Source organism: Macadamia integrifolia, chromosome 8, assembly GCF_013358625.1.
Source record: "Macadamia integrifolia cultivar HAES 741 chromosome 8, SCU_Mint_v3, whole genome shotgun sequence".
Taxonomy (NCBI): Eukaryota; Viridiplantae; Streptophyta; class Magnoliopsida; order Proteales; family Proteaceae; genus Macadamia; species Macadamia integrifolia.
Window position 1 is genome coordinate 28,196,289 of NC_056564.1, and position 16,196 is coordinate 28,212,484.

At 38.2% G+C, this 16,196-nt stretch overlaps 2 protein-coding genes across 5 annotated transcripts; one reads left to right on the forward strand and one right to left on the reverse strand.

The window, feature by feature from the left end:
• Positions 1 to 835: 835 nt before the first annotated feature.
• On the forward strand, positions 836 to 10,064 carry LOC122086504. 4 transcript variants are annotated; one of them, XM_042655354.1, is made up of 4 exons: positions 836 to 1,083; positions 2,102 to 2,223; positions 7,929 to 8,079; positions 9,015 to 10,064. In XM_042655354.1, the coding sequence occupies exons 3-4, from the start codon at positions 8,039 to 8,041 to the stop codon at positions 9,712 to 9,714; spliced, it is 741 nt and encodes a 246-aa protein (XP_042511288.1). In that variant the 5' UTR covers positions 836 to 1,083; positions 2,102 to 2,223; positions 7,929 to 8,038; the 3' UTR covers positions 9,715 to 10,064. The 4 variants fall into 4 exon arrangements, 2 of the variants coding, with proteins under 2 accessions (XP_042511288.1, XP_042511289.1); XR_006142453.1 differs by lacking the exon at positions 7,929 to 8,079 and having other exon boundaries at positions 842 to 1,083; positions 9,015 to 9,313; XR_006142454.1 differs by lacking the exons at positions 836 to 1,083; positions 2,102 to 2,223; positions 9,015 to 10,064 and adding an exon at positions 2,260 to 7,346 and having other exon boundaries at positions 7,929 to 8,884.
• A 439-nt stretch (positions 10,065 to 10,503) lies between these two features.
• LOC122086503 (splicing factor 3A subunit 2-like) lies at positions 10,504 to 14,779 on the reverse strand. The gene is made up of 6 exons (XM_042655353.1): positions 14,612 to 14,779; positions 11,934 to 12,010; positions 11,693 to 11,758; positions 11,455 to 11,529; positions 11,288 to 11,362; positions 10,504 to 11,142 (listed from the first exon to the last, which is right to left on the reverse strand). The coding sequence occupies exons 1-6, from the start codon at positions 14,628 to 14,630 to the stop codon at positions 10,678 to 10,680; spliced, it is 777 nt and encodes a 258-aa protein (XP_042511287.1). The 5' UTR covers positions 14,631 to 14,779; the 3' UTR covers positions 10,504 to 10,677.
• Positions 14,780 to 16,196: the final 1,417 nt, after the last annotated feature.

Consider the following 16,196-nt stretch of genomic DNA (forward strand, 5'->3'; position numbering starts at 1 on the left):
AAAAAAAAAAAAAAAGGCTTGGAATATGACCATCTTGTTTGGCATGCCGTTTTCCAGGTTAAGATGAATCTATGTGCAGTGGTAGAACTTGTTACAATTTTTAAAGTACTAAAAATTACATTACCGTTCTTAATTGCTGCATAAATTAATTATTCATGAAATGTTTTCAATTGATGTAGCTTAATAATTTGAAATTTTTAACAAAAAACTATTTATAGACTTATTTTAAGAAATCGATATAAAATTGAAATAGAAATTCAACCAAAGAGAGCGAAAGGAATCTTTCCATAACCTATGAGGCTATTCAGTATTCACCATTTGGTAATGTATATGGGTAAAATGGGTCAAAATGTCGTTTTTTGTTTTCTTCCAATATATGAGTAAATCTCGAATCCTAAACAACATGGAACCGGTCCTTATCAATATCAATTGAGGTCAATCCTGAGTTTTAAAACCTTGATTGAGATCGATAACGATCCAGATCACCCAGTTCGGACCTGTTCATTTTCATATCAGTTTTTATTATTTTTTATCCTCAAACCGTACCAGTGGATTGGTACCGTATCGATCAAGACTAAGGATCATTCTCAGCAGATAACGGTCCGAGAAAATTCACCAATGCCCATCCGAGATTACGATCCATGCTCTCTTTACTTTCCTTTTCTCTCCCTCATCCTTCAGAAACGATTCGCAACCGAATTACCCAACCCGATTCACAAACTCCCGTATTATATCCAATGTAGTTTGAGGAATCAGATCGGCCTGAATTGGTATCGGCTTTGACCGATCCCGCTACGGCATTCCGGGTAGCCTTCGCGTTTAAAACCCAGGAAAAAAAAAAAGGAAAGAAAGAGGACGCAAAGTTACACTCTTGCCCCTTATAAATTGCTACCCTCTTCTTCCTCCACTCTTTCCGTCTTCCATCTTTGTAGATAGCAGAGAGAGCGGCGGCAACCTTCGAACGACGACTGCTCGACTTCGACGAGTCTTCGACATCAAGGTCTGTTCTTGACTCTTGAACGCCAAGTCTCCAGTCACCCTCGCCCCTTCCCTTCCTACGACGGTTTGATTAAGCCGGAGGAGGTAAACTCTCTCTCTCTCTTTAACTCTCTGCTTCCCGTTTTTGTTTCCTCTGATGGATGTTTCTGAAAACCTGAAATAATTGTGATTATTCTTTTGTTTTGTATGATAAAATCCAAACCCAATACGATTTGGCGATTTTAATCGCAATCTTGGTGTGATTTGTGAATCGATTCACTTAGGGTTTGGAATTATGAAACTCAACTCATTGAAAGCTTTTTCAGAAATATATTATACTTTCAAAGGGAGTAATAGGGTTACTCCCATATTCCTTATGGGTTAGTCAACATTACCTTCTTTTTTTTGCACACAAGCATTATAGTCAATACAACTTACTTCTTCGAATTCTGCTTCTAAGGGTCTTCCCCTTGGATCCCATGTCTTGATTTCTCTGACCTGAAATTTGTCCCGAACGTAACCAGTTCTTTAGCTTCACCCTATTTATTTGCAGTTGAATGTGCCTGAGATTCACTATTATCAAACATTTCCTATGCCTGAGAGTCACTATTATCGAACATTTCCCACTATCAATCTATTTTAGTCATTGAAATGAGCTTCATTTCCTTGTTCCTAGTAGCTATCTTAGTTGTTGTTTTATTTTTTTTTCCTTCTTTTATCTACCAAAAGTTGAAATGGATGGTTTGATTGTAATATGTAGGTAATTGAGAGTCAAAATCTTAGACAAAATGGTTTGGAAAAAGGATGATGTATTTTGGATCTTTTATTGATCTTTGGATGATATAATAGGCTGTGAATTTTGAACGGAATATAGATAATATCTGCATTTATTTTGGTTGTTATAGTTGCTTTGAAATTTGGATGCAGTTATTTATGTGTGTATATTGCCCTTTTTTGCCCCATATTGTTCAAATTTAAATGTTTAAAACCCGTACCATCTGTTTTTATTTTTTCCTTTTTTTTTGCCATTTTTATAATATTTGATCCTATTTTCTATCACCTCGTTCAAGTTCTAAGCCGTTTAAAACACTTTCATACAAAACACCCTTTTTTTTTTTTCCAGATGCAAGAACCACCCTTAATAACTCAATTTCAGAAACTGGAGATCCCTCTAAACTCACTCCGGCGTTCGCTTTCAGACGACGAGAAGAATACCCTGCAGCAGTCGAGATTCTGATCTTTCAGGTAGGTACATCCCTCCCAGATAAAATTAGAAAAAAACCGATGCTTCTTCTTCTTCCTTTCTCCTCAATGTTTGTTGCTTCTTCTCTTTGTTTTTTTCTTTTTCCTTTTATGGGCATGTAATGGATGTGCGTAGTGTTTTTCTTGGGATTTTTGAGTTCAGGAAAGGGAGAGACTTTACCCCCCACCCCTGCGATAGCAAACTAAAAGCCAATTAACAACAGCAGGCTCTCAGTCTCAGTTGAGTTGCTGCTTTGGTTGAGGTCAGAATATCGAAATCCAAAATTATACCCCCGTTCAGGTGCCTTAATTGGAGAAGAGCCGTTGAAGATAATAACTACGCAGCCTCATTTGATAGGAATTTTTTAGTTTTGTTCCAGATTTGAGAGGATTCAATAGCTACTTTATTTCTTCTCTCACAGTTGGATTCTGTTTGGATTTTTATTATCTCATTAAGCCAAATGGATCTGCAAATTTGAATTTCTGAATAGTGAGAATCTCTATCATATATTTGTACAACCCAATTGACCATAAATGGATTTCGAAGTTCATTGGTGCTAAGAAAACGAGCCAAAAAGAGTAACGATGAAGAAATCGTGAATGATCATCTGTGTTTACTTCAAACATTTCTTGGTTGGCCCAGCAATGTTTGTAAGATACTCTTAATCCTATTCCTTCACCCATCTCCACCTATCTCTCAACCAACATTGCCCTCAACAGATTAACTCAGATACGGACTATATGAAATCCACAAAAACAGACTGAGAAATCCATCCTGATTGAATCATTAAACTCTGTAGAGGCAGAAAATGGCGACAGATTAATTGAGATAGAAACCCATCTCCTACATTCTCTTAAACAACATTTTTGGACAAACTCATAGAATTTTCTTAATCCTATTCATTCACCCATCTCCTACATTCTCTTAAACAACATTTTTGGACTAAAGTCGAGCAAATTAATTGAGACAGAGACCAAATGAAATCAACCAATTGATATGAAACTTATGTTCATTTGCATTCTGACTCACCCATTATTTCTTATGACCCATTATTTAATGTCCATTCCAAATTTGAGAGGATTCCTCTTCAGATTATGGGATCTCTACAAAGGGGGGAATTGATTTATCCATAGGCTTTGAGGACACCAGGAGAGGTTGGGAGTATAGAAAGTTGTTTATTAATTTTTGGGTCCACTACTTTTTTTGATGAAGTTGTCCCCTCATGCCACTTCTCCCTCCCTCCCTCCCTCTTTTTTATTTATTTATTTATTTAGAGAACATTTTATTGTTGGTTATGCACTATGTCTAGGAATCCTATTAATCTTGCACATCTTATTGTTAAATATTAGGTTACTTTTATAATGGAAGCATGTCATGCCTTTGAATATTTTGTTCTTCTGCTGCTCATTGTGAACTAAAGGATAAATTCTTGAATTTATCTATGCATAAGTACTTTAATTGTCATAACCTTTCTTGTGGGATGTATTGCACTAATGTAATGTTAATATGCTTGATAGGATTTATCCTTTACATATTAATGAGCGAAAATCTGAAATTGTAGTTTGTAGTGCAGCAATAGTGCAATGGCTAATAACCAGGTGGTTGCAAAGGAAAATAATTTTAATACCATATTTCATGAAGTTCTCGCTTTTTCATGTCATAATGACAATGGCTTCTAATTATTGGCTTTAATTACTTCACATGTTATGATGTTATCATCTCTCTTCTATAAGCTTCCACTTTACCTGCATAGAAACACACATCATCAATAAGACATCCAAAAGCAGTACAACACCAATTTGATGAGAGTAACATAACCCAAAGACTATGGCTGCATTTGGTTTGAATTCTAGTTCCCAATTCTGGCCAATCTCAGAATTGCAATTCCGGCTCCAAATCTAAAAATCGAAGAAATGCATTTGGATGCACTATTTGCAAACTTCAATTATGATGCCTAGAATTTGAGAATTATGTTTGTTGGCATAATTCTGCTACTAAGAAATTCTCAACAACTGATATGGTATATGAGCTCATACCATAGAACTGTGTCAATAAGCATTGTTAATGAGCACAAATAGCTCGTTAACTCGGAAAATAACATTGTTCATATTAGACTATTAGTTCATGGAATAAAACCGGATATGTTCATATAAACCATTCCAATCCATCATACTTTCTTCATTTACATTTGACTACTAATAAAACCACATAGGTTAATGAGTCTCTATCCCTGACTTGAGCAGTATTATTCACGAACAAACCCCCCTCCACTTCAATATGGACTCCATCCCGGTCTGATATCTATGCATATTAGATGTTACAAAACAAGAAAAGTCTGGCGGTACAGATTTTACAACAAAGCATATATATATTCAAGGCTAAGAATCCTTCCTATGAACTTAAAAACATTGCCCTTAGAGCTCGTGGGTCTAATTTTCACCTTAGCATAGTCGTCACGACATTAAGGTGACCAAAGGTGTTGGTAGGGGCTCAGACACAAGATGACACCAACAAGGCACCTCCGCAATCAAGGCTATCAAGGCACATATACACCTTGACAACTATGCACCCTAGGCTCAGAAACATATATAAGCCTTATTTTACTACTGCTCTAGGGAAGATCCCAACTGGTACTATGCGCATATTACAATAGAACCAATATAATGCCTAATTATCACAAGGCTAGAGGGCAACTACAAGGAGATAAATGGGTGGGTTGGTTTAGTTTGATAATTTTTATCTACGAAATCCTTTCTTCTTTTCCTAACTCTATAAGTTGAGTTTTTGAAAGGCATTCTTGTGTTGTCATTGTTAGCCACAAAACTCATGGTTAATGTCGCTGTGTACAGAGCACACAACACACAGAGCATGACATAGTGGTGCCCTCTTGGGATTCCCTACTAATTCTGTTTTGTTACAATGATTTCACGAACAAAGTCTTTCTTTCAACTGTAGATCCCCAAAAGTTTACATTTTGAAACCATGGAGTTGTAGCTGATATAGAAACTGGTATGGAGTTTTGCAACAAAGAAATTAAGTTAAGGGATAGTTCCTTCTATGGAGTTTTAGCTGATATAGAAGATTCAGAGTTTGGGAAGTTGAGCAATGCCATCAGGAGCCTTCCAATTATTGCATTGCTTCCCAAGTGGAAGTATTGTAGACTCAAAATTCCAATGATTGCTGATTTGGGAGTTGTTCCGATTCATGATAGCTCCAAGAAAGTTGTTTGCGATGGCATGGCCATATTCAACAAAAGGCCTTGGGATGCACCCGTAAGGAGGAGTGATTTGATTCATATTGAAGGAACTAAAAGAGCTAGGTGCAAGCCAAAAAATACCATATAGAAGAAGCATTGAGGAAAGACATGCATAGTTTAGGTCTCCTCCCAAGTATGACCTTGAATAGAGCTGATTGGAGGGCAAGGATCTATATAGCCGACCCTATTTAGGTGGGATTTTTCTGAGTTGTGTTGTTGTGTTCCTCCTCTTTAACTTCACTTTTACTATTATTTCTTGTCTTTGATTGGATCCACGTAGCTGACCCCATTTAGTTGGGATAGAGCTGAGTGGCTGTTGTTGTTGAGGGGGGGGGGGGGAGTGTCCCCTATCGTGGATTAGTACTTCTAACTATAGTTTTCTTCTTTAGTTGGGAACTTGGGATAAGGCTGAGTTGTTGTTATGGTTGTTCCTATTTCTGCTAGATTGTAGTTTCCTAGTAAGGTTGTGCTTCTCATTTTATTCTTCTTGCTTAACAAGGAATCTCTTTCCTTTCTATTCTTGTTATTGTGGAGATATATAAATATATGTGGGGGAGGACTGCTGCGAGTATCAACTGCAGTTACTTGTCAGAAGTCTCTTCTTTCGCTTCTTCTTCCTCACTTCTTCTTTCTCTCTTTGTTGGTTACTGGTTATTATTTTTCTGATATTATCACATTATCAATTCCGTAATCTCTTACGTAAAAGTTACGGAAACTCCAACTTGGGTTACTTTTTCTATTTTTTCGATTTTCTTTTTGATATCAAAATTACCGGTTTGTGCAAAATGTTCCTTTCAAAGCATCAAGGATTCTAACAAGCTTTCTTTGCTTCTCCCCACGGTTTCACAATATCACAGTTGCACTCATACACAAACCAGTTTCACACACTAAAGACTGATTTCTCAGTCAGTTTACAAGGTGTGACAGTCAGAGGGTAAATCTGATCAGACTTTCAAGAGGAAATTTCACTCCCCTCCCCTGACGTTTTTGTTTATTACACTCCTCTCCCCTTCGAAGTTTAAAATTACATAACGTTCCCTTTGATGTTGTAGATTCTATCAATCGTACCCACGCCATGAGCTACCCACCGTTAAGTGATGTCACAAGATGTAAAATTGAATTTTAAATCCCAAAATACCCTTACCTTAACGTGAACATATCCCCCCCTCTCTCTCTCTCTCTCTGGTATAAGCCCTGTTAAGGAATTACCATAAAATCCAGACTCACTAGATTTGTTAAGTTTGAAAGAGACTCTGGAATGGGACCTGAAAGCTTATTTGATTATATTAGTAGTCTATTGAGATTTTGAAGCATCCCCATGCTTACAGGAATTGATCCAGATAAGAGATTCTCATGCAAGTTTATCTCTTCAAGTCTGGACAGCTTACCGATGCTTTCTGGGACTGGGCCAGTTAGATTGTTGGTGTAGAGATAGAGTTTTCCGAGCCTTCGAAGATGAAAACCGATCGATGATAGGATGGTTCCAGCAAGACTGATGAGTCCACCGAGGTCGAGGACTTCAAGAGAGATGAGAAGTGTTATGGAAGGAGATAACCAGCCTTCCATTTGGGTTTGAGCAATGAAATCACTGGTGGATAAGAAGCCGGGGAGTCGGATTTCTGCCACCCTTCCAGTCCTGTCGTTGCATTACACCCCATCCCACTTGCAGCAGTGTTGGCCAACCCACTTATCTAGTCGAATGGAAGTATCGACGAGAATTGCAGCCTTGAAACTAGTCAAGGCTATTAGATCTTTGAGTTGCACTCCTTACCTAATATCCTCTTGCACTCTATGGTGGGAATGAAGATTATGATGACAAGAATCCAGAGCTTGCTGCCCATAATTGTCTGCTAAGTGGTTCTTCCTTAGGTGATTTCTCTCTCTCTCTCTCTCTTTCTCTCTCGAGAATTTTTTGGTTCTTGTTTAATGGAAGCCATAAATGTTTGTTGCCTTCTTGTTGTCAATGGTGTCATTTATATCAATTTGGTGTTACTCAATCCATAACATGTTTTTCTTGACATGATAAATTCTGATACGGATAAAATAAGTAAATTACTCTTGGATTGAAGTATGTTTTTTTATTTCTAATAGGCATTTTGAGTAGTTTTCTGGTAATTCTCCCCCCTCCCTTTTTTTTTTTACATTGGCTAGTGCAATGACAATATATATTCTGTAGTATGTACGATTTATTTTCAGTATGTGGTTATCAGAAAGCCTGGGATAGATGGTGAATGTCAATAATATACTGATATTTTTAAATGAAAATTTTGTGGAATTCATGAATTGGAGGTATTTAGTTACATGAAGCATGAGATAAGTAGCCTACTTGATCTTTGTATGTATTACAATCATCGTTCTGGAGGGGGAAAAGAGAATGTGCTTGTAGTCCTTCAGGCTTTGCAGTTGAATGCTCCATTATTTTGGACATTTATGTGATCCATATTTTTGCAGAGCTGGTTGGCTGGTGCTGATCCAAAATTCCTATTACTAAACCCCTTTTTTCGCTAGTCATGGTGAAAGAAAGGGTTCTGTAATGGTTTTCATTAGAGAGAAAGCTGTACATGCCACCAATGGCAGCAGTGCTTGCTGTTAACAAACTAAGGTGGAGGACCTCTAAGTTTGTTGTTTGTTCTTTGAAATAATTCTCTTTTATATTTTTTCAACATACTGCATCTTTTAATGGCTGCTTTGTTAGTATTCCATTTTGTTACGTCTCTTTTAACAGTAAATTCAATGCAACTTCCCCTTCGTGAGGGCGAGACTGGCTGGTTGGGTTTGGGTTTGGGTTTGCCCAAACCTGAGTGGTCAGTTTATCCAAGGTTAGCATCTTGGATGCCCCCTTATACTCAACAAATGGCCCCTAAAAAGGTCGCAATAGGGTGAGTTGAACGTACATTGGTGTAAAGAACTGATTCAAAAATGAATCATGAATTCTTTCTTTCGCAAACCATTATTTAATGTTTTGGAAAGGCTCCAGTTGTGTTCGTGGCAGAGGTAGCTTGTCTCGCTCGCCGCATAAACCAGAACAGCGAACGTTTCATCTTGTTAATTGGAATGGACTTTGTATTCATATGTGAAATGGGGCTGGAAGCAATGAAGATCATTTCTTACCAAGGAAAGAGGCACTTGCAAGTTGCCAAAGCTTGCTTGCACGTTTCATCTTGTCAATTGCAATGGACTTTGTAGCACTTTTTTTTTTTTTTGCTTAAGATCAGCAATGAAATTTTATTAAAGGATGAATGGAATAATACAAACGGCAACAACAGAATGCAGGTCACTACCTTATATAAAACTTAGCTTTCCTGGGTTTTGGAACAAAAACAAATGGCACAGGGAAGTTAGATTAGTCACTGATGTTAAGTGTAGTACATAAATCTCACAAGTAATTCCTCTTGTGTTTTTGGACATTCTTTTTCTTTTTCGTTGAAGAATTTGTATCTAATTAAGAATTCATCAAAATCCTGTGAAAGTACATCATTCTCCTGTAATTTATCTCTTTCCTTCTATTGATCACTAATTTGTTTTTTTCATGACCAGGGAAGCTCTTATTTGTTGCTTGGTTTTCATTGACCAACCATGCCTTAGCTACAGATTTTTCCATGTCATGAATCCTAGCAACAGAAGAATCTACTGCCAAAATTTCTTTGCACAACCAAGAAACATACGGTTTTTTATGTATAGCCAAAATCTCCACCATTCCTCGGGGAGTCATTTCCATCATTTTGGTCACTCTGTCAAAATTGTAAGTGGGGAAAACTATTCAATTCTTCAATCTAGTTCCCTGCAGCACTGGTTTAAAAATTGGCAGGAACTAAGAAAGCATAAACTTACTGCAAGCACTTTTGGCGGAGCTGTTGGGTTCTGGCCAGGCCGAAGAGTCCAGCTCTGGAAAAAAAAGCTTGGGGCAATTAAGCCTTTCACTGGGAACCTTGCTACATGTTGGAACAATATAAAGGAAGAGGAAGCACTTGAAACTTATAAGCTTATAACAGGAAACAATGTCTCATTTCTTCAATTTCAAGTCCATAATAAGAAGAATACTGAAGATGAATGGCTCGCAGCTTCCCCTGATGGGGTGGTCTACCAGGTTGTTTGTGGTTTACCTTCCAGTGGGGTGCTGGAGATTAAGTGCCCATTTTTTGGTGGTGACATGCAAAAGGCTTTCCCGTGGAAACGAATCCCTCTTTATTGCATTCCACAAGCTCAGGGATTAATGGAGATATTGGACCGGGACTAGATGGATTTCTATGTCTGGACTCCTAACAGAAGCAGTTTATTCAGATTTGAAAGAGATGTAGGGTACTGGAACCTTCTGAAGGAGGCTTTATCTGATTTTTGGTGGGAGCATGTCCAACCTGCAAGGGAGCTATGCAGTAAATCTCATATCGCAGATCCTCTTATTCAGTTGAGATCACTCGTGCCAACACCAAAGCATAGACTATGTCCTGCCATTGTTTATGCTAGCAAATACCTTGTGGATGATTCCAAGTTATTAATGCGAGAAATTCATGGAAAACTTATAAACTGAGGTATCATTGAATTTTCATGTGTTGAAAGTTGAAACATAATTGAGTTGTGATTTCTAGAGATGGAAGGATGTTTATAACACTTTCTATATGTTTGGCGAAATCGAATTGATTTCATTGAGACTATCAAGCAACTACATAATGGAGAGGAGAGGCGACAAGTTGGATAGGGAATGGTGGGTGTCTGCATCCTATTTCAACGTTTTGAAAAATAATTTTTTGGTTTGATATGTTGAAAAATTTCAGAGAAAAGCCTTGGACATTGTGGGCCATAAAATTGACTCTCAAAGATGAAATGTAGTCTATCCACATGATTTATCATCTATTGTGGAGCCAAGGCATTCAAAAGATTGTAAATAAAGCAATATAGAGTTCAAATTTTGAGCTTGCCATGGGACTCCTATGATAGAACCAGACACACATGACACATCCTATTCACCACATCCAACAACTGAAAAGCTGCCACAGACCAGAGAATAAAAGCATGAAAAGGACGCAAATGTTCCAAGACATTAAAGCTCATTAATAAATTAGATCCCATATTCATTGGTAAAATATTAATATTTTCCACTGTTCAGCCGCTTTAATTCTGAAACTACTAATATTCTGTAGCTAATTCATCTCTGAGATCAACATAAGCAAGCAACAAAACTCCACAGAAGATTTGTGAGATGCTAAGACATTGGTGGCCTAGGTAGCTGTTGTCCCATATGGGGTGGAGGTGGTGGAGGATGAACCCCCTGGCCTTGAATCTGCTGGCCCTGAAAACCTTGTGGGGGCATCATCGAGGCGGGCCTAGTGCCTGGAGTGAAATTTGCCATCGTACCGCTACCAACTGGAGGTGGTGGTGGGACTGGAGGAGTACCACCAGGAGGCATGGGCCGAGGACCATTTGCCGTCGATGGAGGTGGTGGTGGTGCAGATCCTGGAGCAGGTGGTGGACCTCTTGGAGGATTTCCAATAGGTGCACCAGAAGGGAGCCCCTGTGGTGGTGGTGGTGGAGGCGGAGCTTGAGGTGGGGGAGGCAAGGGCCTCGGAGGAACACCTGGAGCGGCAGTGCCATTGGCAATAGAACCAGGAACAGGTGGAGGTGGAGGCTTATTTGTTTCTGGTGGCTTCACCTTGAAATACAGTTGCAACTGTGCAGTCCACAAATATGATGTCAGATAAAATTGTTATACATCAGATCAAGTACTTATACATCTGAAATAACATGAAGGAGGTGAAGGAATTGTCTGGGAGATCAGGTTTAAAAAATAATTATCATTGAATATCAAGACGAACCGTGAACATTTTTGAGTCAGGATCCCAATGCGAGAAGAACTTGGGCGTAGATTTGTCAATCTCTGTGCTAGGAACCTGAAAAGTGAATAGACAATCACAAACAATGAAAATTACAATAATCGGAAGAGAAAAGGTTGACAACATTAATTATGTTAACATTACTGTACCTTGAACGCAATGATTTCATATGGCTCAGCTGCAAACAAAAGATACTGGTACCTTTTATCACAGGATTGCACCCTCTATGTACCCAAAAAACGGGGAAGAAAGAACAAGAACAAAATGAGGTCAGTCTTTTGCTTCAGGAGAGAGTACGAAATATGTTGTAATCAATGACCAAGCATACAAATTATAGTTGGGAGACATTCATGCAGCAACAGAAATAATTCCATGGGCAGAGTGTACCTGTTCAAAGGATGACATAAAACGGTGCCGTGGCTTCGAATTGTCTTCAATTTCAGGGTATTCAATCTGCAACATATTCCACGATCACCATAGAAAGTTAAAGCTATTGCATAATACAATATACATGACAACCAAATTGTGATGTGGATATCTAACCTCAAAATTAAGCAAAAGTTAAATGTAGCTGTAACTAATATATTGAAAAATATATACAAAACAGTTTAAAGGAATATATAAGGACCTGGAAAAGAAGAGATCTCTGTTTTGTGTCTGGATCAAATTGCTTTGTCACCCTGTATCCAGGCCTTCCAATCTTGACTGCAACCACAATATAAGTTTATTAGCTACATTGCAAAATAAGATTTAACAATTAACCCTGTTAGAGCAACAGAATCATGAGTGGACCAAAGTTACTAAGGTAATTTTAAGTCAAGAAACAGTTACATCCTTCTACAACTCTTTCTAGATTGGCACACAAAAAAATATGAAACTGAAAATAAAAGACAACAGAAAAATGACACTACAAAACCAAAAGCTTGCATTAGAGAAATAAATTAATCACCATTTGAAATTATTGCTAAAAATAAGACTGCAACGTGAATGCTAACCATTGTACTTCATATACAGCTTAACTAAGCGTTATCCCACCTAAATGGGGTCAGCTAACTGTTGTACTTCATGTATCTCAACCTTATATCCGACTATTAATTTTCACTACAAAATTTCCACCATTGACTTCTTAACCTTCTCTTTTTTTTTTTTTTTTTAATAAGCGCCATAAACTCCCCACCTAGAGAAGAAATTAGAAAAACTAACTCCTTAGAATTTGTGAAGGATGGAATATTGACAAAAAAATTACAATAAATTTCTTCCACCAACTTTGATAGGATTGGAACTTGGTCTTAACAATTTATGATTTGGGTCCAGTGTTAAGGCAATCATACGATTTGTCCTGCAGGAGGGGTGTGTTTTTTGTATTTCAAAGGGGTTTGATCCAAGGGTTCAAGTACAACCGCGTAACATGCACAGCTGTAAATGAAACTTTTCTCCTTATGATTTTACTCATTCTACTCCTCCCAAAGATCGGGGCATAACACTACAAAAGAAGCACCCATCGCAGGTTCACAGCTTAGACATCTATGATCAACAGCCTAAAAGCAAGCTAAAATAAGAATAAAAATGTACAGATAAAAAAAGGGAGAAGATTTACCACAACCTACTGGTATACTAATCCTAAAGGAAGTCGTGCAAGGACTAACTACCTTAGCTGACTTCATAGACATAAATGACAAATTTCCTCCAACAAATGATGTAGGTTGTGCCATTCAAGCCAGCAGCTGGTTCAATCAAGTCCTTGGTTTGATTAATCCAGCCAGCCAGCCAAGCCAATCAAGCCTCCATAAAGGCAGTCCATCGAGCCAAAAGAACCAGCTTCTAGAAGCATTAAAAATCGTCTCTATCGATTTGGGCTTTAGCTGTTTACTTGTCTTATTTGAAGATCAAGTCAGCCACAAGGAAGAGGGGTCAATCAGCATCTTCTAGGAGGAGTTGTTTCTATTTCTTAGTTTGATCATCTCTTAGAAAGCAAGCAAAGCAGTTAGGAAGTTATTTGTTTAGAAGTTTTTCCTTTATTTTGTCATTTTTCTAGGCCAAGGAAGACAAAGTTTCCTTTTTCATGTACTTTCCTATTTTAAGACTTAGGCTTCAGCTATAAAAAGGCCCATCGATTGTAATGTTTTGGGGGATCGAATTACTGAAGTTTGTGAGCTATTGCTTTCCGATTTGATAAGAGAAAGACTTGTGTCAACTGCTGAGATAGCTGTGGGTGAGAGGCCCAAGGCTGAGAGAGCCTATCCCACCCACACCTATCCATCGATTCTGTCTTCTTCTCTTTTCTGAATTACTTTATTTTCTGAGTGTTAAAACCTGTTGTCTGAGATCTGCTGGAGCTATTCTATAAGCCCTCAACATCAGTTGTTGGTTGTTGATGATCTGAAGTCATAAGCAACCTGCTGCAGCCTTGGAGGTGAGTTTTCTGGGCAGGGTTCAATCACCAAGATCTCCCAACCCCGTCCATCTTTTGAAGACTAATCAAGGCCATCCTAAGGGACACTTGAGTTATCCAAAATCTCCAGATTCAGCCCTATTTTGACCTAAAATCAAGAAACCTCATACCTCTGAGATCCTTCATCAGTTCCAGCCAGGGTTTTGGGGTTTTATTAGGCCCTAAATAAGCTGCACTTGAACAGAAGATCAGGCCATTCTGAGCCTAGATTTGTGAGTTACTGATTTTCTCTTTTGATCATAATTTCCAGAGATCTGTGCCTGCAAATCTGTCCCGACTTCAGTGTATTATTTAGGTCAGATCCTACCTATATCAGTAGCTGTTGTGGGCATATTAAGTCAGTATTATCACTGTTACCCAGAGCATATTTGTATTACACTCTGCTGTTGGGTGCCTACTGTTCAAGCCGACAGCCTTAATGTCTGTGTTGACTTAGTTGGTTAGGTTTCTTATTATGTTGGAGCTCTTTGTACTTATCTGGGGTGGGGTACATCTGTAACCAGCCTGACATTAACAAATCAAGTCAAAAGCAATGACAATATTTCTAAGGCCAGTTACAGCCAGCATTCAAGGTGCAACTAGAATATGTCAATTACTCATCAGTACTGGAATATTGAGTCATCTACAAATTGAAGTCAACAATAACAAGGCCATTAAGACCCACAGATAAGACACCTTTTCATTTTTTTGGTAGAGCAGATAAGACATCAATCACCCCCAATCCCTCCCCAAATAAGTATACCCAATGCTGTTGGAACTACAACAGATATGAAAGAAGAGAGAGAATCTTCTTAACAAAGAAGAAGACCTTCTGACCTTTAAACGGAAAAAGAAAATCCCAGAACCACTCTTACCAATTGCAAGTAAGGCCATTGATATGCAGGTCCCTGTCTATTAGCCCAGTTTAATCTGAAAAGGTTCCTCAAAAGCATCTATTCAATTAAGCTTCTGGATTACCTGATTTTCAACCAAATAAAACAAGATTGATTCCATTTCCTATCTTTCAAAAGGTTCTTCATCCGAACAAACTAATGTAGGAATAGATTTGAAAACCAGTCCCAAAACTGCAGGATATTATAAACCAAAGAACAACCAAATAACCACCCAACAATAGACAGCAACAACAGTCCAGAATAATCAGTCAACAGTCCTTAAACAAACCAGAATTACCAGATCCACAATCAGGAATTTCAGAAAGCAGAGTTTGCATCAACAATTAGAAGCTCCAGCAATAAAATTAGAGTAGTTGAATAAGTAGGATCAGAATCAAAACATAGCAGAACCAGATAACCAAAATCAGAACTCGATTCTGGGACAGCAGGTTCTGAGAACAGGCAATCGATCCTAACAAGTTCAGAATCTTCAATAGCAGATGTTTAGGTGACAAATAAACAAATCGGAATACTGAATAGCAGGTCCATTCCCTCAAAAAAACATAGGCAGCAACCAACAGTAGCAGATAACACAAATCAGACAATAATTTCTGGGCAGAAATCACCATCGACCAGCACTGAAGAAAACTCAGAAACTGACAAACCCATGGTCTGATCAGTACCAAACTTGGATCGAGTCCCCTTCTTAATGGTCCTAACAATCGACCAAAATCTCAAAGCAATCGAGTGGCTGGTTCTCCAAAAACAGCTAGGCCGATAGGAAGGAAAACAAAGAAAACCAACCCAGAAATTTCTGCAGAAAATTCAGATTACTTGCCTGTACTGCTGGAGGAGAGAATCCAATAAGAGAACTAGAAAAGAAAAGACCCACCCGGACTTCTCGCCGCAGAGTGTCGATCGGATCACACACCAATCCCTAACCCTTGATCAAACACAAAGGTTTAGCCATGGAGAAAAACCAGCCGCAGCAGCATGAAGCTTCACTTTGTTTTTAATTGTAAAAATCGTGGCTCATTAAAAGAGCCATCATCTTTATTTATAACAGTGATTGGGGTTACATAAAATAGAAACTAACTTTAGTTTCCAAAAACTGAAATAGGAAACTAAAAATTAGAAACTCAACTAGTTACTAAATCTGAAAATAGAAACTTACAAAATAGAAAGTCCTTTAGTTGCTAAACTGAAAATAGAAACTAATTTATGACTGAAAATTAAAAACTAAATAACCCCATCTACAAAGGAAACTAAAGAAAAAGGAAACAAATCACTGAATCCCGTATGCAACCTTAGAACCCCTAGTTTAGACCCATAAAAGTAGCCCAATATACTCCGAACCACATGGACTGAAGGCCCAACACGTATACAACCCAACCCTAAGCTTATTCCTAATAAAACGAGCCTAGTTTGGTGAAGAATCTCCATCAACTCTCCCCGGCTTGGAAACATTCGACTCCGACGAATGGATAAGGGACATGTAACGCTCATACAAGTCGGGATCAAGCCTCTTGAAATCATCAGCATGAATCCAAGTACAATCACTACGGGG

Excerpts from the sequence above, each read along its gene's own strand:
- LOC122086504 (XM_042655354.1), top strand. The coding sequence starts at position 8,039 with ATGCCACCAATGGCAGCAGTGCTTGCTGTTAACAAACTAAG. Across the intron at positions 8,080-9,014 it reads CTTGCTGTTAACAAACTAAG|GGAAGCTCTTATTTGTTGCT; the intron begins GTGGAGGACCTC and ends TTTCATGACCAG.
- LOC122086503 (XM_042655353.1), bottom strand. Across the intron at positions 11,759-11,933 it reads AGAGATCTCTTCTTTTCCAG|ATTGAATACCCTGAAATTGA; the intron begins GTCCTTATATAT and ends AATATGTTGCAG. Across the intron at positions 11,530-11,692 it reads TTATGTCATCCTTTGAACAG|AGGGTGCAATCCTGTGATAA; the intron begins GTACACTCTGCC and ends TTGGGTACATAG.